A 22855-nucleotide genomic window follows, 5' to 3' on the forward strand; every position below is an offset into this window, starting at 1 on the left:
AATTAAGAGTCAGGTTGTAGCAGTGATGTAGTGACATTTGTTTCCTCCTCAGTTCATAAGGTTAGTAAGCACTGTCTGAGGGGATCTGTCTAAATGCCTTGTGTTGGTGCTGTAGGTGTGGACTTGCCTAAGGTTTAAAGGAACGGAGCTTTTACTGAACCTAGGTGCTTAAATCTCAAATGGTGTAAAGTGTTGCAGAAGATCCAGACTAAAAATCAGTTTTCAGAAGTGCTGCCCATCTCATAAAAAACGATTTTACAATGTTAAGTGGTGAAAACGGTGAATAAGTGTGAGAAAGGCTCCTAGATCTGCTGGCAGCTGTGAAGGAGAGGATGAGGTTTAGCTGAGCCTTAGTGCTTTCATCCTCAGGACTGACTCAGACCTGTTGCACACAGAACTTTTGTCGTGACACTTTCCTAAGTTTTCAACTTTTAATGCCTTCCATTTAATGAACTAAACAATTCCAGAATTAAAAATAATAAATAAAAAAAGTTCTTTTGAAGCTGTTGCAAGTATTTGGTGATTTCCTAAACCAAATTTGTTGTTCTTCAGCTTTTAGGGGTGGGCAGGGAACATTTAACTTGTCCAGTTACCTGCAAACAATCCCCATTTTTCTAGCAGTGGGATCTGTATGTTATTTAACTGCACATTTCTTAAGTTCTTGTCAGTCTTGTCCTGTTTTAGGTAGATTTTTATCTGGCTGTCTGGCAGAAATGGAGAGCTCTTTATCTGTGAAAAGCAATGTTCTCTTGTTTCTGTTCACTCCACTGCATTTCAACATGTAACCACTTGTAAATAGCAAGATACAGACAACAACTGATGAAATCCTGAAATATATGGATTTAAGTTCAGTTCTGTTAGTGTTTTATTTCCTCTTTTCCTCTCTCCTTGCCACTCTCCCCCTGCCCTCCTGATTTATATTGTATTTCCTTACTTCAGGGATCGCTTTCCTGCCTGAAAATTCGGGTGTGTTTTAGGTGTCCAATATATGATTACAAGTTTACTAAAATGAAAAATTCCCAGATGTCTGAAAAATTATTTACAAACAATACAATGACAGTACTTATAAATAAGGATCAGCTGAATTTATATTCAGAATACTGTTTAACCCCAGATTTCCTCTATGACTGTGGGCAAGGCATTTAATTTCATTGTGGGTGGGTTTGCCATCTGTACTAGAGGGAACAGCACTGCTCTTCTGGGTTTTTTTCTGCAAACAGTATGAGCACTGACAGAAGAATCATCCTGACATTGCTCACAAATAGAGATGTATTAATAATATTACTGTACATTAAAAATTGGTAACCCAGTTTCAGTTCTATGAATTCTATTAACACAAGACTTCAAATAAAGCTGTTTGTTTTATTGTCATACAAGTGACATACCAGGAATGAAAAGGCAACTAAGTTTAACACCAGATATGCATCCTTGGGAATCAAATCAAGATTTCTGAGTCCCATAGTCTTTTTGCAAAGCACTTTGGCAACGTTGAAGTCCTGTTGCAAAAAATGGAGTGCGTACAGTTTGTTCATGTAACATACACTGGACTTTCAGTTTGAATTGCTGTAAAGTCCCAAGAATTGAAGTAGAGATGACTAATGTAGGTCAGTAGACATTTTTGTAGATATCCTGGAAAATACTGAATAAGCAGTCTTAAATGTGTTTTTCCTTCTTTCTGCAGGATTTGTGTGTGATCAGCATTGTGCTGTACCACAGTGAAGAGGTATTTTTCACTTCAAGATACCTTGCATTAAAGGATCATGGTAGACAGTTTAATAGTTTCTTTGAGGTAAGTGATGCAATAAAGCATTTAAAATCTTATTTAATGTTCTCTTAACACACTGCAGTAAATATCAGTTTGGTTATCTTTTGCTCGGGTGTTAAATTGTCTGCGTCATAGGAGGATAAATAAAAATCTTGTCCCAGGATCAAATACTCAAGTATATGCATACCAGACATAGCATTCTTTGGTGATAGTGAAAGAAGAAAGTTCTCAGTGATTGTTTATGCTTAGAGCATCTCTTTATGAGTGCCAGTGTGATGGCAAATATTAGTGGAAAGTGCCTGTTTTTTTGATGAGACTGCACAACTACAATCACTGGGCTTAAATTACTGTTTTATACATTTTAGTACCTGTGCTGCAATTCACTCAGGGATTTGTATTATGCATTCCTGAAACAGTTTGCCAGTGGGCAAACATAGGAAAGACCTTTCAAACAGCCTTCCTAACAAAGGAAACATTCAGCTGTTTCTAAGCTGGTCTGGCCGGTTCTGTAGTTGGGCAAGCAGATTCAGAGCAGGCAGGCTCCACAAACAAAAGGTGGCCTCCTTCGAGGAATGACAGCTCCCTGCTCTTGCATTTGGATGGGGACACTGTCAGTAACACCTCAGTTCTAACCTTGCTCCTTGTGGGTTTGGGACAGCAATCTTTGAATTGCAATTTTGGCCCCCTCCTAATATGCCAGGGCAGATTCCACATCAAAATGGATCTGTCACGTATTGTTGACATGACCTGTGTTATCTTTGCTGTTGAAATTTCACCCTGTGTAGCTCCTCCCAAGCTGTCCCAGACTTAGGCTGCTCTGCAGACTTGGGAGGAAGTTGGGAATATGGGACAAGAGCCATCCTGCAATAGTCAGTACCGATCACTTGGCTAAAATGCTTTCACTTGGATCTGAACGATCCACAGTTGGCCATTATGTTCCTTCATAAAATACAACTACTAAAGAACAGCAGCCAGGTGAGAGATCTGTTTTGGTACCTCCAGCTTCATTCCTGCAGAGCTAATACTCACTGCAATGACAAGGAAGAACTCTGAGAGGTGTTTCTCAATGAGGTGTTCCTAAATGAGGTGTTAATTAGCAAACTTTTTCTTGCTACTCCTACAGTAGACCTAATATTGTTTTGCTTTGTGCTTTTTGCCTCCCCTTCTCCCCCAGTTAAAGAGAAATTGGCATTGCCAGAAAAAGAATGTGAGCAAGTTTGCTCTTTGTAACTTGGATAGATGGACAGTTTAAAGCCTGACTTTGCTTCAAATCAGGTGCTTGGCTCCCAAGTGCCTTATGTTCTTACAGAGGGTTCTTACAGAGGCCTGAGTTACACAGCCATGGATCAGCTGCAATTGGTACCTCACCTGTTCCTGGATACTTGGAAAGTTTTGCCTTGTTTTGAGGAGCACTTGTTCTTTTTGGCTGTTTTTGCATTGTAAGAATACCTGAATCAAACCCACTGAAATTGGAGAAGCCTATTCTTTTTGCCTGGGAGGCCTGAGGTTAGTCAAGCATGACAATAAAAAAGCCTAGTGTGGAGAAGTTAGCCAAAGCAAGCTGCTGAGGGAAATAACATTAAAAAACTTAAATTGCCACACACTGATTTAAGCTAGAGGCTTGCCTCAGGATAGCTTAAGTATTCCTGGCAAATTTCCTGTGTGTTTGGAATAGTAGGTTGATACCATTGTTTCTGGCAGATCCAACTGCAGATACAGAAGCAAATTTAAAAAATAGCTTTATTGTCCTTGAGCCACAAACATATAGAGGGTTATTCCTTAAAGAATGGCCAGGAGAGGTTTGGCACGGAGTAATCACACATACACTACAAGTTTACATTTTAGAACTGAGAACTTTAATCTGGTAAGTAATTTGCTTTGAAGATTACAGCTCTCATTCAGTTCAGAACTCACAACCTTGTGCATGATTTCAGAAGAATTTACACATGGAAATCTGTAGTCAGTCAGACTGACTGTCCTGTTGAGGGTGAAAGCATTCATTTCCTTTTGCAGATTTGAACTTTCTTTCACATGCTCTGAGGGATTATAGGGAGTAGAAGCCATAAGGGAGCAGGGATCAGGTAGGGAGATTCTGAAAAGGAAGTTAAATATAATTTGCAGAGGATGTGGGCTGGGCCTGTCACAGGCTGCACTCCACCTACTTAGATGCTTGTCATTTTTCATTGAGAAGAGTGAGGAGATCACTTGAGCACTTGGAAAAGTGAAGCTGAAGACAGACTTGATGCTGTCATTTTGCAGTTTGGAGGTCTGAATTCTGATATTTCCTTTGATTTCAGGTGGGATTTGCAGATCAGTTTATTCATTCGTGCCTTTGGCTTCCATCTACCCTTATGTGATTGGGCCCTGCTCTGAACTGCATGTTCTGAGTGATTTCTTTGTAGTGCCTTATGCTGGCTCTAATTTCAGCCACCTCCTCAGTATTTTGTTTTATCATAGCTTTGTGCAATATAATACTTCCTTCTAACACACTTTTTAAAGTGCTGCTTCCCCCCCCCCCCAAATTGACGTGGCAGTAAAGAAGTAATGACTTTTTCTTGCCTTTAATTGGTTTATTGCTTTGAGAGAGAGGGCCATAGATGATGAGGTGATGATAGGCCATGTGCAATCAATACTTGCCTACTGGTTCCTTTTGCAGTATGTTGGCAAGGACAAGCAGAAAACTCAAGAAAAACGTTCTCCCTAGTAGAAGAATGTTTGTATTGGTGGTAATGCAGTGCTTAGTATTAAAAAAAGCCCTTTCTGTTTAGGAGGTTTGTCTCAGCAAATACCTGAAACAATGAGAAATATTTAAAGAGTTACTGTGTAGGGAGCAAAGGAGGGAGCTGTGAGTAGGAAACACAGCTGGATTTTGTCTGGTCCATTAGTTTGCAGATGTATTCTGTGTCCAAATCCATCAGTTTTACTTCTGCATTGAAATTCAGCAAATCATTAGCAGCTTTCCCCTTTAGAGAGGGTCTGAAACATACTCTTTGTAGACTGAAAAGTCAAATTCCTGGTAGAAATAAAGATACCTTGATCCTGTTTCTCATACCTGTCCACGTTTTCTTATGGAGTGGCTTGTTAGAAGGGGGCAAACCAGTCCCCATTGCAAATTATGGCAAACAAAAGACTGAGCTAACTGTGCCTAACTTGTAACAGGCTCGTAGGAGTCATTATGGGGGTGAGGCTTGACAGAACAGAGTTTTTTTGGGCTTGGTTCCCGTTATGACTCCTTTCAGACTGAAGATGTGGTGACTGGGGTGATGCTTGGCTGCTTATCCTGAGTCTCTGGTGGGCTGTGTCTGCTGCTTTCCACCTTCTGTGCTCATTAGGTTATTCAATTTTCACAAGTGTTAGGCAGCTGGGGAAGAACCTATTTCTCCATGTTTCCTGCGTGCTGGAGGTGGGATGTTCATCTGCAAAGCGAGGAGCCAGAGCTAGAAGCAGACCTAGTCCACAGATGGGTGAATTCTTACTTAACACTTTAGAAAACTTGCAAAGCATATGTCAGTCTGACACTGAATGCTGAGGTGTTAAAATATGCCCGGCCAAGAATATTTTAATTTCAACATGGAGTTATGTGAAATACTGTCAATGGATTCTACTTGGTGCACTTTCTATGTACGGCCCTGGTACTGTCTGCTGTGAATAGAATGTCATCAGGACATTTCATATAGTTTAGTGAGTCTGCTTTGGTTAGTAATGGTTTTCAAGTATCTAAATATTTTCTTGCAGTATGAACCCTGTAAATAGGTTGTAGATGTGCAGTTTGTATTAGTGGTATTTATATGTTCTGTTCCACTGTTTGCCTTTTCAGACTTCTCAGTTCCCTTGCAGTGTTGGGATTTCAGTTTGTCATCCCACAGCCTTCAATTGAACACAGAAAGGTAAGCATTAGAAACATTCAGATCTTGTATACTTAAAGATAACAGTAGAAAACACTAGAGTAAGGTGTGTACAGCAATGCAATCTGAATAAAGTTCTGGCAATAATTGCCTTCCGTTTTGTGTGTGTGTGGGGGGGTTGTTTCTTTTTATTTTTATAAATTATACTTGGTTGAAAGAGGCTCATCATGGTTAATTAGCTGAGTAATTGTATGGAGTGTTGTAAGTCACACATAGTTACTGAAGCTTTGGAGCATTTTCATCATGTGACACACAAGGGAAAAAGAATTCTTGTCAGTGAGAGCAGCACTCAGACGTGGAGTGATTGGAGAACCACCCAGTTGCTCACAGGTAGTTCATTCCATTACAGGGACAGAAATGTCTGGAACAGAAGCTGGACCCAAACCCCACTCTGTTGCCAGATTTCCATTGGTAGGGATTGGAGCTGGAAGCTGCTGAAGTTTCCTGTTGTGCTCCTGTGAATGGTTCACTCCTTGGTTCACTCCCAGGGCGTCTCTAAGGGGTTTGCAGCCTGCACCCTTCCCTCCTGCTCAGCACTGCTGACATCTGGGCTGCAGCACCGGGGTTTTGCACTGCTTTGCAGGAAAGTAGTGGACATTTTGGAGAGGAACACAGACCAGCAATGACTATCCTCAGGAGATTTTAAAATCTTACCTCTGAGGGAAGTTTAAATGAATTCAGATTTTTTATTCTAAACATTAGAAGACTGGTGGCAGAGGCAGATATAATCTTGAAATACTTAGAGTGCTAAAGAGAAGGCTATTCTTTCTGTCTTGTGGAGCAGATGAGAAGAAATAGATTTAAACTGAGGCAAGGGAAACTTAGGTTTGATGTTAGAAAAAACTTCTCATGGTAAGGATATAAAGAATAGATGATATTGATGGGATAATATTTAGAATTTCCATGATGGAGGTCTCTCTGAATGTGTTGAACAAATGTTTGTCAGGAATGATGTGCAGGTGTTTGTGATCCTGCCAGAGACCTGAGGTGAAACCCCTTGAATGCTGTTCTGTCTCTTTATGGACTGTGACCTTATATCAGTGTTCTCATTTCTTAGTTGATATTCAAACACAACCTTATTAAAGGTATCAAATAACCTATTTAAAAACATGTTTTCTTTTTAATATAGACTTTTAAATAATAATGCAAGGTGCATTTTTTTTTAATAAACTGTACTTTTAAAAGGAGATAAAAGGCACGTTTTCTGGGTTTCCTTTTTTTTATGCTGTCTTTAGGGTAAAACATTTTTTGGGCAATAGCCTCATAGTTATGGACTAGAAACCTGAAGGCATCTGATAGTCACAGTTCCTGAAGAACACAGGAACTCCTTGTGCAGCCTAATTGTAAGACAAGTTAAATGAGGTCAGTAGTGATGCAGTCTCAAACTGGCACTGTCCAGTCTGCACAAGCTGTCCAGGGGCTCTGTTCTTAACTGCTCTACAACACAGTATTCCTGCCTATCTTACATCTCTTCTCTTTTGTCCTGCAGCTGAGATGGTCATGCTGCTGTTCTGCTTTCAGTGCTCTGCCTGATTAGACATTCTTTTGTAACACTGACAGTGGAGAGATGCTGCAATCCAGCTTCCAAATAGCTTTAGGGGGAATAAATCTACTAACTAAAATAGAGTAACTCAGAGAAACAATTGCTTCATTCTGGGAAGCCCCGGAATTAATTTAGATAAAATCAGATTCTTTGTTTTCAGTTGAATGAGAAATGCCACGGGTCTGGAGTGTGTTCTGTTCTAGTTAAAGGGACTTAGGGGCATGGTAACCACCTTGGAGCCCTGCTTTGTGCTGCAAACAAGAGAGGCACAAGTTTCCTGGGGACGGTCTCACACGGGCTCCGAGGCTGCCTGTCAGTCTGAGCTCTTACACCACTGAGAGGATTCTCTTCGTGCCAAACTGTGTTTAGTCTTGAAGTCTGTATTTGTTAAACTTTTCACAAGCCTTCTGGCCCACCTGTCAGCTCCAGACTAGAGGGGCTGTTGGCAGCTCTGAAGGACGTGTTTCTAACGGGGTGTGGGTTCCCAGCTTTGTAACTCTGGAAGTTCTTTCCATTCTTTTCCTGCAGTTAACTGGACACGTGTGTGCTGGCATCCCCAGGCAGCATCTCCTGAGTGTTTCTGGGTGGATGTCTCTGCTGTCTGGCAGAGTTCCTTCCATGTGAGAGTAGGTCAGATTTTTCAGGAAGGAAGGGAGAGGAGGAGACAGGGATTTGATGAACAAAATGCCATTTTAACAAAATAGTGAATAACAAAAGTGGTGTTTGGTAACTGCCATATACACACTCAGAGGGTACAGAATGTGGAAACTAAATAACTACTGCTGAAGTCTAATGAAACATTAGACCATATCCCAGTCCTTATTGTGTGTTGATTTTGCAGCTAAAAGTTAAGAATGTGTGCATGACTGATGCTTTAACCTGCAGTATTGGAGAATATGGATTATGCCTTGTGCACCCTGCATATGGATATTTTTCCTCTGAAAGCTGTGGACAGGGAAATAAAATCAGAGAATTGGACTTGGGTATTTGGCTGAGTAATTTGTTAAAATATTTCCAAATAGTCTAGATGTTTTTCTTACAGTAAAACTTTTGGGAAAATGAAGTAAAACCCAGGACAATCCCCAAAGCAGTTGATGGAAATCCACTGTAACTCCTACACACCCACAGTTCAGCTGAGATGTTGTTCTTTCAGGACTTGAGTGTGCTTAAAACCATCAGGAAATACTGTGTTCTGGGCTGGTTTTTTTTTTGTTTTGTTTTGTTTGGTTGGTTTTTTTTTAAATCTTGCTAGTTTTTAAGCTTTTGTTTCTTCTTTGTTTAAAGTCACACTAGTTTCAGAGAAGCTTACTTACTGTAGATTTTTTAACAAAAATCTATTTGTAGTTTCCTAACTCATAGTTGTAGGAGTTTTTTATTTAGCTTCAGTGTATTAGAACTGTTTAAAGTACCATTTGGCTACTCTTGACTTAGTGATATATGTTTAGGAGCTTAACATGAAGAAAGAATTTTATCTTATCAAGCAGCATTTTTTTTTAATATTTTTTAATTTTAAGAAGAATTGCATCAACAGATTCTGGAAGAGCAGAACTCAGCAGGTTGCTTCCTCAGATGCACACACAAAAATCTGTTTCTGGCATGACAGCATGGGACTGTTAGCTGGAAGAATGAGCCAAATTACTTCCCTAGCAGGGAAGTGCAGATAGTGGAATTAAGACTTGGGGAGATGACAGAACCAAATGGGAAAGTTGTGGGAAAACATTTGACTGGGGAATGTTTTCTGCTTTTAGACCTTATAATTTTTAAATGACAGTCTTGGAAGCTTGTCTGACATACAAAGTCAGAATTTACCAGTACAGAGTTTCTAGTTTCAGAAATACCTGGCTACCTGATTTTTATATAGAAATAGCTTTTGTGTTTATTTACTTTAAACAATGCTGTCTCTGCTGTCAGAACTGCACAAAAACTGAAAGAGCATCCTTGTATCTTCCTATATCTGAGTTTAGGGTACTACTCTGTTAATCCCTTCTCTGTAAATGGCACAGGTTTGTACAGTAATTCAAATACATTAAATATGGTATGTTTGTTAGATAGAAATGAAAATTTTTATGCAAAAGACTCTTACGGTTTCTTGTTGGAAACGGGTTATAGTGTTGGTTAGAAGCTTTTTTTTCATGATCTAACGTATTTATTCCTCATTCATAGTATAGAATTTGTATTATCAAGTGTACTCCTGTAAGGCCAAAATACTTGTCAATAGTAGGAAAAAAGGGGGAAATGTTTTGTGAAACCAGATTGCGTTTTAAAATGAGCCAAGCTCTCTGCAGCTGGTTAAACTGAAATCTTTCTTAATATTTGAATGATTAACTTTCCTTGTCCATCAGTGCTGGACATATGAACAACCCTCCTGCTGCTCATGACACTCTCTGTTCTCCTTCCCCGTGCTTATTGTATCGAGATTTAACCTTGTCTGATGAGTGTCACACTGATTAAGTGACTGTTCAAACTATAAAACATAGCACTCCTTCTCCTAGACAACCACTGAAGTCTCTATTCCCAATTTTACAGAAGTCATTCCTGGCTGGATTTTTGACTAATCACGTGTTGCTGTGTTAAGACAGTAAGCTGTGGTTATATCTATGCTGTGTTCATTTTAGTAAAACTGATAATGTAAATAGTAGCAAAGTCTGTCCAAATGAAATTTCTGACATAAATATTGCATTGTTTGAACATCTCAGTTATGGTACTAAATGGTAGCATTGAAGCAATGGACTTGCTTTGAAGTTATGCATATCTTTTTTGTCACTCAGTTGTAGATGAATATTGACTTCAATGGAGCTACAGTATCTAAAGCTGATTTTCAGTGTCTGGAAGCAGTGTCAGGATTTATTTTTACAAGTTTTTGGTTGGGACACTACCCTACTGTTGAAGAATTTTGAGCCTGTTGGGCTCAATATAATTCCTTTATGCTGGCTCTAAATTAAAGAAGAAATAAAGCAGGTTTTTTACCTTGCTATCAGACACACAATGTCTCTAGGAAAAGCAGCTATTTATTAAGTGAATGTGACTATACTTCCCACAAAATTTTGAGATTAATATGCTTTAAGATGTGTGTGGTTGGGGTTTTTTGTGGGTTTTTTTTTCCCCTCTCTTGTATTGGATTCAATTATGCTTGTTGAGGGGTCATCACTGCTAAGTCAAGAGAAATAAGGAACAAAAGAGGAGCAAAAGCTGAGGGAAAAGAGAGGAACAGGGGGGAGGAAAAAGTGACCAAGGTCCCTCCTTTGGTCATGGTGAGCAGTTAGAGCAGTTCAGCTCCTTGTGGGAATGGAGCCTGAGCAGCAATGCAGTGTAATGGCCAAGCCCCCACATTACTCAAATAGCAGTTCAGTTCATAAAAGGGAATTTCTACAATTAACATCTACTTCAGAGCAGTTTACCCAGCTGTAGTAGAATGGGTTTTGGAGAGGGTGACGTTTTCTGGTTTGCCTGGAGGAGTGGGTTGGTATTTTTTTGGTTTCTTTTCAGTAGACACACAAGTATTCCCTACCTCTAGAAGGAGTAGCTTCTGAGTTACCTCTCTTTGCCTTTTTCACCTTTCTCTGTTTTCCTTTTTCTCCACCATATAGTAGCAGTGTATTGATTTTACTGGCAGAATACATGAAATTGAGTTATGAGTTTATCAGAAGTTCATTTAAACAAATTAGTATGTCCCTGTGGGTTAACTGTGTGAGGGTTCTCTGCACTTTCCCTTTGCTTCAGGACAAGATGATTGATTAAAAATACTTAATTTCCCTGCTTGCCTGCTCCCATGCCCTTTAAGGAGAGTTTTAAAATTGCTTTACATTACATTTATTTGCTATAGGATAGACCTTTTTCCTGGCAGTCATGTACCTTCCTGAAGTTTGTCCTAGGAATGGAATATTTATATGTGACAAGTAAAATGAAATGCTAAGACTTAAAGGAATTCTGACATATTCTTAGGTTTATTGGACTGCTTACTTTGAGGGGCAAAAGCAAGGAGACGAGTTTGGTCACGAAATACACCACGGGTTTATTTTCATCTTTGTGTCTTTCCATCTTTGCTTTCTTGGACAGTCTGGCTGGCCTGCTCCAGTACACTGCACTGCTGCAAAAGGCTTAAAATGGGAGGAATAATTCCTTCTGCTGGGCTGTAGGAAGTGGGTGATGGAGCTGTAAGTGGGAAGGTAAAGGGAGAGTGTGCAAAGAGGGTGATAACTTTGAGTACTGTTTCAAGTGACAAGAATTGGGTTACTAAATCTGTGATGTAGTGTTTAGGATTCATATAGGAAATTCTGTGTATGAATGAGATCCAACACTTTCATTTATATTGTAATAGTGACAGTGGATGACAATGTTTCTTCATTTCCATTGTTGTTCTGCCCCATGGTGTACCACACTCCATAAAAGTCACTGTTGTGTTCACTGGAGGGGATGCAGCTGCCCAAGCCATCTGAACACACTGTGACAGAGGACAGTGTGGAGCGTGAAGCAAATCTATAGCCTTGAAACACTGGAGGAAATTGGAGTTAGACAAAGTAGTTAATGTCTAAGCCTGGCTTTTGGCCAAGACATCAGGGCTAAAGCTAAAGCCTAATAGCTCTCAGGAGTCCTGTGGGATCTCCACCACAGCTGGTCCCCACTTTGCTTTTCCCCATCCTTGGAAGCAGAAGGCCGTAGGGAAGGCCTGTTCCTCCCTGCAGTCCAGGAAGGGTAAAGCTCTGCCCTGAGGGCAGTGGGGACTGAGCTGTGTAATGTGTCAGGGCTGGCTGAGCTGGGACTGCTGACAGACCTGTGAGACAGTTCCTGGGTCTGTCCTGCTGGGCTGTGCACACGAAACTGAACTTTCCTAGAGCGGCTCAGTCACCCTGGGTCTGCACAGAGCTGCTGTTTCCTCCCTGTGCAACAAACGGGTACAGGTGTCACACTTCTTCTCCCTGTAATGTTTTTCTTGTTTATAGGATACCTGCTGTCCATTATGATGGTATTTACATACACATCAGTTCCACAGGACGCCTCCAACTCAAAGGGAGGCCACATTCCACTGGGCAGTACATTTGCTTGCCTTCAGCACGGCTGCTGCATTTTAACTGTGTAGATATACATGCTGTTCCATTCAAAAACTTTGGTAAAATAGTCTTTCTAGCTAATGATGTTCTAATTGCAGTGACCTTCAGGAAACAGGAGAGGTGATTTAGTCCATGACAAGACTTTTTCTTTAAAATTAGCCTTTTAGTGCAACAGAATATTTACAACAGCAGCTGAAAGAATTTTCTTCCTATTTCTGCCTACTAATTCCCTGTCCTTGATGGTGTAGATTAAAGTGGTTAGGGAATAAAATTCTTCTTTGTTTGGGGAAAGGAGGCAGGATAGGGAAACATTATTTTATGTGAATACACTCTTTGAAAAATCAAGGCCATTGGTTTTGTTATTTTTAACCTGCTTTATCATGGACCACTGATATTTTTTTTAATTTTTAAATTAAAAAATACTGACTTCTTTAATCTCAGAGCAGGAGTTCTGTGTTTCTCTGGGAAAAAAAAAAGAAAATATCTTAATTCCATTTGGATTCCAGAGCAGGTGAGCTTACAGGGTCATAGATGAGCTTCTCATCTTCTTTCAGAGCAGTATTGCATTCTGTCCAAGCTGTGGATCAGAGTGATGATAAAGATGAGAAGCTTTTTGGATTCACAGTTGAGTTCTTTTGTTAGGGAATGTTGCCTTCTGTTTTATGACAGCTTGTCCTCTCTGCTGCTGGAGTGATGGGTGGGTGACTCACTGAGACATCTGAGGATGTGATATGTCTGTTACTGAACACATCAAATGTGTATTTCCACCACATGTGGATCCCAAAGAATTTTTCTAAGTGTAGAAATATGATAGAATGGCAACAACTTTGTCACAACTGTAGATGACTGACTTGGAGGAGGCCAAGGGTAGTGCAAGCTGAGTGACTTGGACCACAAGTGATAGTTAATGATGAGGGAATCTTTTAAAAAATAAAGAAGCCTAGTTTGTGATATAGTGAGGGCCTGATGCTTATCGTCTTTACCTTCCTGTAAATGAGAAGCAATCCTACTGTTGATAAGGAGTGGTTGTGTGGAACTGGTAGAAGTGAGGTCAGGAGTGAGCCATCTGTCACTTGAAAACACTTAATGGTCTCACAGAAAAATGGGAAGAAACCTCTCCCTCAAAACACTGGGCTCCCAGAGTGCAATGGAGGTGGTCTTGGTGTGAAAAAAAGTAGCCAGACTTGGGGGAAGCTTCGAGCTTTGCTGGCACAAAAACTGTCCTGACTTTTTCCAGAACTGTTTACTTTCTAGACTATTCAAATAATGTGAAAGTTTCTTCAGATGTGGTCAAAGTTGGTTGAAGGGGCAGTGAAGCTGTCCAGGCATTGTAACTCCCTTCAGTGATTTGTGAATACAAAGGTCTTCTATTTCCAGGCTTTTTAGCCCTTTAATCTTCCCAGGCACAGATGTTCAGACAGAGATTTTATACAAAGAACGGAAACCTAAATCGTTTAAGCTGGTAATATTTACACTTACCACGTACTGTAAAATTCAAATGGTTTACTACTTCTCTGATTAAAGGCTTCCAAAATGCACTGAAGGATTAAAATAGCTGAGCACACTAACCAGGCAGACATGTACACATTGTGTCATGATGTTTTGTTTGGCCCCTGCCCCGTTTTTCTGCCAGTCTTGAGAGATCCGAGAAGTTATCTGCAACTTTTAGGGGTTTTTTTTGGTAGATTGTTTTTTATCAAACCACTAAAGTTCCACATCTTTCTTATAAAAGACATAAAAAATATGGTTGTTTCAAATGAACATGTGTAAAGTGGACTGTAAAGACTTTCTGCTGGGAAATTATCATGGCTTTATAGGTATGGTCTTTATTGGAAATCAGCTGAGCTAATATTGGAAGAACATGCCTTTAAGATGCTTAGACTGGTGAAGGAATTAAACGAGTTCCATAGATGTGTTTACAACACTGGCAGGGAAATACAATAATGTTACACTTGAACAGGTTCTAAAACTAAACTATCATTTCCCCAGCTCATTGAGAATTTGGCATGCTCTGCTCTCAGCAGCAGTTCAGGTCTCCTTTCTGGGACTCTGCCTGCTTTTGTGTTCACACTCCTGAAATTTTAAGAAGGCAAAGTCCAGCTCTTACTTTGTGGCTTGTTCTTTGATCACTTATATAATAATTGAAGGTGAATGAGGAATACTGTGTTCCTCACATCCCAGACGTGACATATGCATTTTAAATAGTAACAATATCCTATTTTACTGGTGTTCTGAATCCTCAGTCAGGCCGAGCCTGGCTGTGATAAAAGCTGCCTGCATATCTTTTGTGACAGGCTGTGCCCTAGTGAAACCTTTAATCAGTCAGAACTATAAAATAAAGGAGGTGTGACCCTGGAGTAATGGAATAAATGAGGAGGTCATGTTTTCCAAGTGCCTTGATACCCCATTAATAGTGATGGGGACAGCTTGGTGTCACAGCGTGGGTTGTCCTGGCATGAGAAGGACCATGGAAGAGACAATGAAAAAATGCCTGAAGGGTGTTGGGGGATATGAACAGAACTGGAGCTCTTTGCTCTGGAGGTACAGGACAGATAGGGCAGTAGGAGCTGCAAATAAGAAATTACACACTGGCTTCTGCTAATTCTGCTCTGTGTCCGGGACATGGATGTGATTTAACTGAGGGAACACCATTGGTAGTGTTTTTCTGAGCAGGTGATAAAATGTTCTTCTGGATACAATTTCATGCCTTTGGGTGAAAATAATACTGTAAAGCTTTGTGGAACATACATGCATGTCTGTTATATCCCTTTCAGATGTATATTTATGAATATGATGTAATTAATTAGTTCATGAATCCATTTACATTCTGGGCATTTAACCAGAAAAAGAATTACTGGATGACATGTTAGAAATTAAATCTATGAAATATAATATTATTGTATCTAAACTGAAATTGGAAAAAAAAAAAAAGACCTGAAATGTCTGATTTGGTTTAGATATCTCCAAGTTTAAAGCTTTCCATTGCCTTGTATCCTTTTTCAGTTTTAAATCTGGATTGCTATAACATGCTTAGTATCTGCAGAATACTTAGTAACATTGGCTGTGGTTATAGCAGCTTAATTATGTAGCTGGCTAAAATGTATGTACTGTCACTAAGCATTATAATCATTATTACTGTGAAATTCCATCATTAGTTCACATTTGGAGTACTGTGTGCAGCATTGCACACCCGTGTAAGAATGCAGGAGTGGAGAAGGTGCTGAGAATGAGGAATTCCATACAAAAAGAGACTGGACAGATTAGGACTGCTGAATTCCAGAAAGAGATCCTGGAAGTGGGTTGTGTTAGCAATTGCAAATCAAACATCCTGGTGTGGTGGAGGAGAATACAGAATGATCATTCTTCGTTTATCACCAAGAAAGTAATTTGGGAGACACAACGAAATTGTCAGGCTGCAGGTATAACCAGAGGTAAGAGAACCACTTTTTCAATTTAAAATGCACAATCTTTTGGAAGCCAAGATTAAAAATATGCTAAAAAGGGTATTAATTGTATTCATGCAGAATAGGTCCAGTGGTGGTTATGAAAAAGAATTGCAATATGGTGTTTAGCTGAAGGAAGCCCTGAAATTAGTGATTAGCTGGAAGCAGAGGGTCTGTGGATGTCTCTTAATGTGCCCTGGTTCTTACACTGTTCCCTAAATCTTTGCTTGTTCCACACAGTCAGAAACATAGCACTGTTCTGTACTATACTGTAGATGGGCCTCTGATTCATCCACTTGTCCCCCCTGCTTTTCTGAACAGTTAATTTGTATGTAAGCTGTGGTTTAATGGATGAAGTATCCTACAGTATTTAAAATCAGTGTTTGTCAGGTCAGTACTGCAGTCTCTGCCATTGTGCTCCTGCACAACAACTTCAGTTTTAAGTATTTGTGGCTTTCAGTTCAAGTGACGTTTCCTCTTCAGGGACATTCTTGCGTAGTATGGTTACAACAACTGCTGCTGAAATCCCAGGATGTGGATCTTATTTCTAGATTCTGACAGAGACAGTATTAGAAATTTGCACTGCATTTCTACAGTCAGTGTTCTTTTAATTTTTGCTGCAATTTTTGATTCAGGATCAGAGTTAGTGCTGAATTACAGGAATTTGAGATAAACTGGTTTTCTACTTAAAATGTCGTCTACATCAACTTACTGGCAGCATGTTTAATTCAGTGTGTTTTTGCAAAAAAAACCCCAACAAGCTCTTAGAATAAAACCTGGATATAATGCAGCTCCTGTGTGGAAAAGTAGCAAAATACAAGAAGACTGGGGGAAAACCAGAAGGGGATGCAGAGCTGATGTGTAAAGGAAGGGGTGACACTGCAACTACCCTGCTAAAAATCCTGCCTTGATTCAGTTTGCTACTTACTGTTGGAAAAGTGGGAGACTGGAAGATACTTGGTGCATAACAATCATTATAAAGAATTTTTGACAGCAGGTTAATAGGAGTTAGTGCAGGTGTAGGAATTGCAAGCACTTGCACAACTGGGAGCTTCTCTTACTTTTCTTTGCACTGTTTATTGTACAGCTGCACATAGTCCTGCCAAATAACTGAAGTGTATACAGGGAAGAAAGAAAGGGGGAAACTAAGGGGGAAAATAAATTGAGTTTGTAGAGCAAAATGTTTGGTTGTTGATTAATTTGCAGTAGATAGAAATCTTTTTGATGGTGCATTTATAGTTAGAATGAATATTAATAGGTCACCCAGAGAAGGGACTGGTCATGAATTATGGGAAAGTAGATTAAATGGGTTAGTTATCTCTCCCTTTTTGCAGGCTATGTGATTCTATTAAAGAAATTAGTTAACTTGGCAAGAGAAGTTCAGTTTGTGTTTCACTTGTTCCCCAGTGCAGGCTCAAACTCTTCCCTTCAGAAAGTGTGCTTATAATGGGTAGTTTTTAAAGCAAGAGGAAGAGGGAGTTAGTGTCAGGAGTCTCTGAATATGTGGTGTTTCTGAAATGTTCTGAAATACTTGAGCTGTCTCCTGTAGCTACCTGGAATTTCTTGGCTGTATCGTAGGGCTGTGGTGGAAATCCCAGGACCAAAGGAAGGGAAGTGGCCTGTGAGTCCTGTGGAAGGGCTTTGCCTGGCAGAGCTTTGGGATTGGCCTCAGTGCTGCCAGGATCTCCTCAGTCAATCTGTTCCCCTGCTTTGTTTGCCTTTCTGCTGAAGTAGTTTTCCTTACTGGCTAATTTAGGTCACCTTTGGTAAACTTTGAGTCCACTGTTGTGTGTTGACCACAGCAAGAACAGTTTGCTGCAAAGAGAAAAGGAACAGCTCCTTGTATTTATTTATGTTAACTGTTTGGAAGACTCATTATTGTCCCCTCTGTTTTCCATTCCTAAATCCGAGCAGCTTCAATTTATTCAGTCTTTCATAGTAGATTTGCTGTGTAGATTATACCATTAATCACGTCATGTCCTCTAAAGACTCATCTGTAGCCCACATCTTAAAGTAAGAAAACAGGGACCTTCATTAAAAATAAAAGTGCATAACCTGATTTGCTACCAAAAATTCCCATCTCAGAATTTTGTCATCTTATAGCTAAGTAGTACTGATGAGTTTGTACATCAGTACAAGACATTATAATATTACTTTTTTATTAGTTTTATTGTTATGTTCTTACATAATTAGCTAGATTAAACCTTTTTGTACCGTGTCTAGACCTCTTTTACTGTGAAGATTAAAGGATGTGAAATTACTTTAGATTTCCTTCAGTCATATAAAGTATCATTTTATCTGAATCAATTCATTGCTGCAGTGAAGTTTGGCAGCCAGAAAGTTCTCTCTGCAGCAAGTTGACACTTGTCACTGTTATATCACCTTCTGTTTCTGTATAATGACATATTTCTTATGTTAGTGGTAACTTGAGTTATCTTACAGACTAATGGTTTTTAGTTGTTCCCTGCATGAGTGTCTTTGGCATTTTAAAAAAACAGGTGTACTGAACCATTATAGAAATGATTAAGAAATAGTCTAAACAAGTGAAACATCATTTGTTTGATTACAAAGGACTGCTGGTTTTAAAATAAATAAATTTTGCTTCAGAGTGGGTTCAGACCAGATAGTGTTCCTGTGTGTAGCTGTTCCCATTTTATATCTGAGGGAAAACCACATTAATGTGCAGTGTAAGTATGAGCAGTGAATATTTACTGTAAAAAATCACAAACTGAAGAACAGCTTGGTTAGTTGGTCAGATCGTAAGCCAGTGGTGTTCTGTTACTGGATATAAGAGCAAATGTAACAGCCAGAAATCAAGACCTTGTTGCATGTTATTCATAATTTTGACATTGTGCAGTATTAGGTTGTACAGGTTGATGCCAAATGGGGTACCCACAGGAAAAAAAGACATATTAAATACAGAGACATCTGCTCCTGTTTTCAAATTACATGGGAGAAATGGGTAACATATCACACTAATGCAGATGCTTTTTGTTATTCAGAAGTTATAATTAAATGCAGTTTCTTCTGTGGTTGGTGATGAAAGTGTGAGAGCAGCCTCAGAGCGGGGCAGTGTTTCAGATTACACAGACCACAACTGCCTGTTACACATCAGCACCACAAACCCTGGGCTGGCTTGGCTCATTGCATTGTAACACTCAGGCCAACCCATGTTTGCAAACCACATTCCCCTCCAGCCTGCCCTGTTCCCAGCCACGGGATGAGGAATGGGAGCTCCCTGCCATAGCTGGGATGAGAGAGGAATGGGAGCTCCCTGCCATAGGTGGGATGAGGGAGGAATGGGAGCTCCCTGCCATAGGTGGGATGAGGGAGGAATGGGAGCTCCCTGCCATAGGTGGGATGAGGAGTGGGAGCTCGCTGCCATAGGTGGGGTGAGGGAGGAATGGGAACTCCCTGCCCTAGGTGAGGGAGGAATGGGAACTCCCTGCCCTAGGTGGGGTGAGGAATGGGAGCTCCCTGCCATAGGTGGGATGAGGAATGGGAGCTCCCTGCCCTAGGTGGGAGCATTATTTCCTGCTTTTGCTATTATGACAACAGTTTTCAGTCTCCACATTTCTAAGCTTTGCATCACGCAGTGCTTTCCATTGCTGAGAACTAAAGAAAAACTATTTCTATCCAGATAGTCAAAAAAAATGACCCGCCCAGACTTTTTATCTGAATGGTTGATGGCTGTAGGAAACCTCCTCCTATACTGGCAGGACAGGCCATCCTCTGGCAGGCTGGGAATGAGAGATGCTACTTCCTGTGTCATTCCACTTCACTTAGGACTGCAGAGTGAATGGCTGGACAAGGGTATTAGTGCTCTCCTCGTGTTACAGCGTGAATTCTAATTCCTAAATCCACGTGTTGTGTCCGCAGGTTCCGCAGAGGATAGAAGAGCAAGGAGATGCGTCTGAGGACAGCAGTGCAGGAATCCCAGGCGTGTGGGGCAACTGGGGCCCCTGGTCCGCCTGCTCCCGGAGCTGCAGCGGAGGTGTGATGGAGCAGACCCGGCCCTGCCTCCCCGCCTATTACCGGGAGCGGGAGCGGGATCGGGGGTACCGGCGCCCGGGGCGGCAGTTCCCGGCCTCGGACAGGACTCACCACAGCTCCCACCACGAGGACTCGCTCTCTGCCTATCCCGGCCACGTCATTTCTGCCATCCGCACATCCGTGCCGCTCCACAGGAACGAGGAGCAGCTTTGGGCTGGACTTCGTGCCCCTGCCGGGGGCCGGAACAGCAGCCACGGGGGCAGGGGCACACCGAGGGGCAGCCGGCACTCCCAGAGCCAGCAGCACTCCCAGAGCCAGCAGCATTCCCAGAACCAGCACCAGCAACACTCCCAGAACCAGCAGCACTCCCAGACCCAGCGGCACAGCGCCCAGGCGGAAAAGAGGTGCGTGTCTGTGCACACACGGCATTCCCAGTGGGAGTGATGGTTTTTCAGAATGACATGGCAGATTAGAGTTGATATTTTTTAATAGTTACGGTAAAGTTATTAAAGATTGAGACTGATTTTTGCAGCATTTACTATCTGCTGTGGAAGGCTGTCCTCCCTCATGACTGTATATATATATATATATATATATATATATATATGTATATATATGACTATAGATATGATAATACCCAAGAACACATATAATTCTTCTATAATTGTACTAAGCAGATTATCTCGTTCCCCTTTATCTTATTCCCCTTTTGCGTTATGATTTATTGAGAGATTTTTCCTTTTTCTGCCACATTCTCATTTGACATTTCCATCTTCACCATAATAATAAAAATCAGAACAAATAACAGCTCTATAATTGTATTCTTAACTTCCACAGCCAGTCTGATTTTAATTGGTTGAAAAAAAGATTAACCTTTTTTTCATAAAGGATGACCAACTGTCTGTTCACTTTTTTCCTACTCAAAACTCTAGGTTTGTTTTATATTTTTCCAAAGAATTTCTATTTATTACCTTTTTTATTTTCTCTTTTTTTTGCTTTTTTTCTTTCTACCACCTCTTTTAGCAAAATTTCCTGTTCGAAGAAAGAAACAAAATTATTTAATACACAGAATATTTTAAACGCTGTATATGTTTATATTAATTTTGTAATAACAGTTGCTCAGTCTTTAAGGCTGAGTGGAACTGTGCTGTTGCAAGCAATTCCAACGAATTCTCCCATTTCTGAGGAAACACTTTTTTATCTTCTTAGATACCAATCTATCAGAGTCTTTTAATGTACGTATGGAAGGAAAATAGATGTGTTTCCAGTTTGGAAGCTGAGCAGAACAGGCATGGAGATCCCCTGGGATGGAGTGCTCCTGAAATGTCTCTATTCTGTCTGTCTTTCCTCTGAATGTGTATTCCAGCAGTTCTCTGGTTCTTTCCCTCTCAGCTCTCTTCTGGGAGACGCAAGAAGAGAAGTTTTTTGGGGTAGTTAACAAAAAATCCAACCCAAGCCAAACAAAAAGCACCAAAAAGCCATAACCAAAGAAACCTTCCTTCATATCTTCTATTTCTTTAAGATTCCTAGTGATGCAGTCAGCTGTAATCACCTCTTTAAAGCCATGTTGCTGCCCCAAACAACATAAAAAAGAGTGTTACCTTGAGGCAGTATTCCAGCCTGACTGCAGTAAGACAGTAGAACTCTGTTGCTGCTGATAAAGACATTCTCAGCCCCTGCAAGAACCTCTCTCCATCTAAAAGAATAGTTGAAAATAGAATTAACCTATTAGTCTCTTGTTTGCCTCAGTGAAGCATAACTTCCAAGCAGCAGAACCAGCTGTTCAGATGCTGATCTTCCCAAGTGTTGCTCATTTCCTTTGTCACTGCTTTGTCTATCAAACCCGTGCAAATGATGGCCTGGGCCTGTTGATATAAATGCAACATGGCACTGATGATCTTAGGGAAGTGCAGGGAATGCCAGAGACAGGCACAAGGAGTGTTAACATGACTGCACTGAGGCAAAAGTCATATTTTCTTTCTTGTGTTTTCCTACTTAATAATTCCTATAAAGCACTCCTGTTCTGGGCTGTGCAGCGTGACAGCCCCAGGTTGTAGGACATAGCTGGGTCACTGCTCATCCTGGGGCCTGGCCTTGCACTGTGAGCACAAAGGCATCTGGAGCCTGTTTGCTCCAGCCCTTGGCACCCTCTGTGTCCAAGGGAATCCCAGCTGGCCTGGCCCCTGCAGCAGCCCTGCTGCCAGGCTGCTGGCACAGCTGGGCTCCCAGCCCCACAGGCTGGCCCTTGCTGCTGGGGTGGCCTCTGCAGGCCAGCAGAGACTGGGATGGTTTGGAACAATCACTGCAGGATTGGCTGCAATGTGAGAGGATGATGAGCAGAAAATGATACTGCCTGTGTACAGAAGTGAAGCTGTGTTATTCCCTAATAGATGCCTTGCCTGTGAAATATTAAAATGATCATATCTGTTGTGTCTCCACTTTCTTATATGATGGAGGCCTTTGCTTTTGAAAATTCTTGTGCTTTCCTAAGCACAGTGCGAGCTTCTGTACCACAGTTGATTTTCCACCCCCACACACACTCTGCCCCTTGGCAAAAGACTGAGGACTCAAGGTCAGTGTTTTAATCTTACTTGCATAATAAGTTGTTTCCATCTTGTGTTAGCAGGTCCCTGGTGGCTTTAAAGCCTGTCTTATTGCATAACTTTCAGATTCTTTGGTGGTGACTGTAAAAACAGAATGAGAACAAAAAATGTTAGTAGGAAATGGAATTGTTAGAATGACAAACCTAAGAGTTTTCCTTAATTTGCAAAATCCACAGCAAAAACTTTCTTTACAAAGGAGATTAGTGTTCCTATCAAATAGATGGAAAATGGATTTCAAAATGTGAGTTACTCTAGACATGATTTTTATACTGTAGAACAGTGTTCAGTGTTCACTAAATGGATGATCCTGGAAATTCATGTCAGGCTATTTAAAAAATAACACCTCTGTTTTCACAAATTGTACAGTCAGTGGAAACTTTTTGGGGTATCTCTATTTACCGTGCTGGACTTTCTATAAAAGCTGTAATTTTAGCAGACTTCCATAAAGCAATAAAAGAGGAATGGACATTTGTGACTGAGATTAAGCTCACGTTGATAACATGGTAGAATGAAACTGGATGGATTCCAAGGCAAATAGGTTTGACAGCAACAGCA

General features: G+C 40.7%; 1 protein-coding gene across 1 annotated transcript in view; it reads left to right on the plus strand.

Annotated features, from left to right (window-relative positions):
- THSD4 (thrombospondin type 1 domain containing 4) overlaps positions 1-22855 on the plus strand; it is a 279492-nt gene that overhangs the window by 18372 nt on the left and 238265 nt on the right. The window contains exons 2-4 of the mRNA XM_064668708.1: positions 1682-1789; positions 5583-5652; positions 19584-20101. Of these exons, the coding sequence (XP_064524778.1) occupies positions 1761-1789; positions 5583-5652; positions 19584-20101 (617 nt within the window). The 5' untranslated portion in view covers positions 1682-1760. The remainder of the gene's footprint in view (positions 1-1681; positions 1790-5582; positions 5653-19583; positions 20102-22855) is intronic.

Source organism: Pseudopipra pipra, chromosome 12, assembly GCF_036250125.1.
Source record: "Pseudopipra pipra isolate bDixPip1 chromosome 12, bDixPip1.hap1, whole genome shotgun sequence".
Taxonomy (NCBI): Eukaryota; Metazoa; Chordata; class Aves; order Passeriformes; family Pipridae; genus Pseudopipra; species Pseudopipra pipra.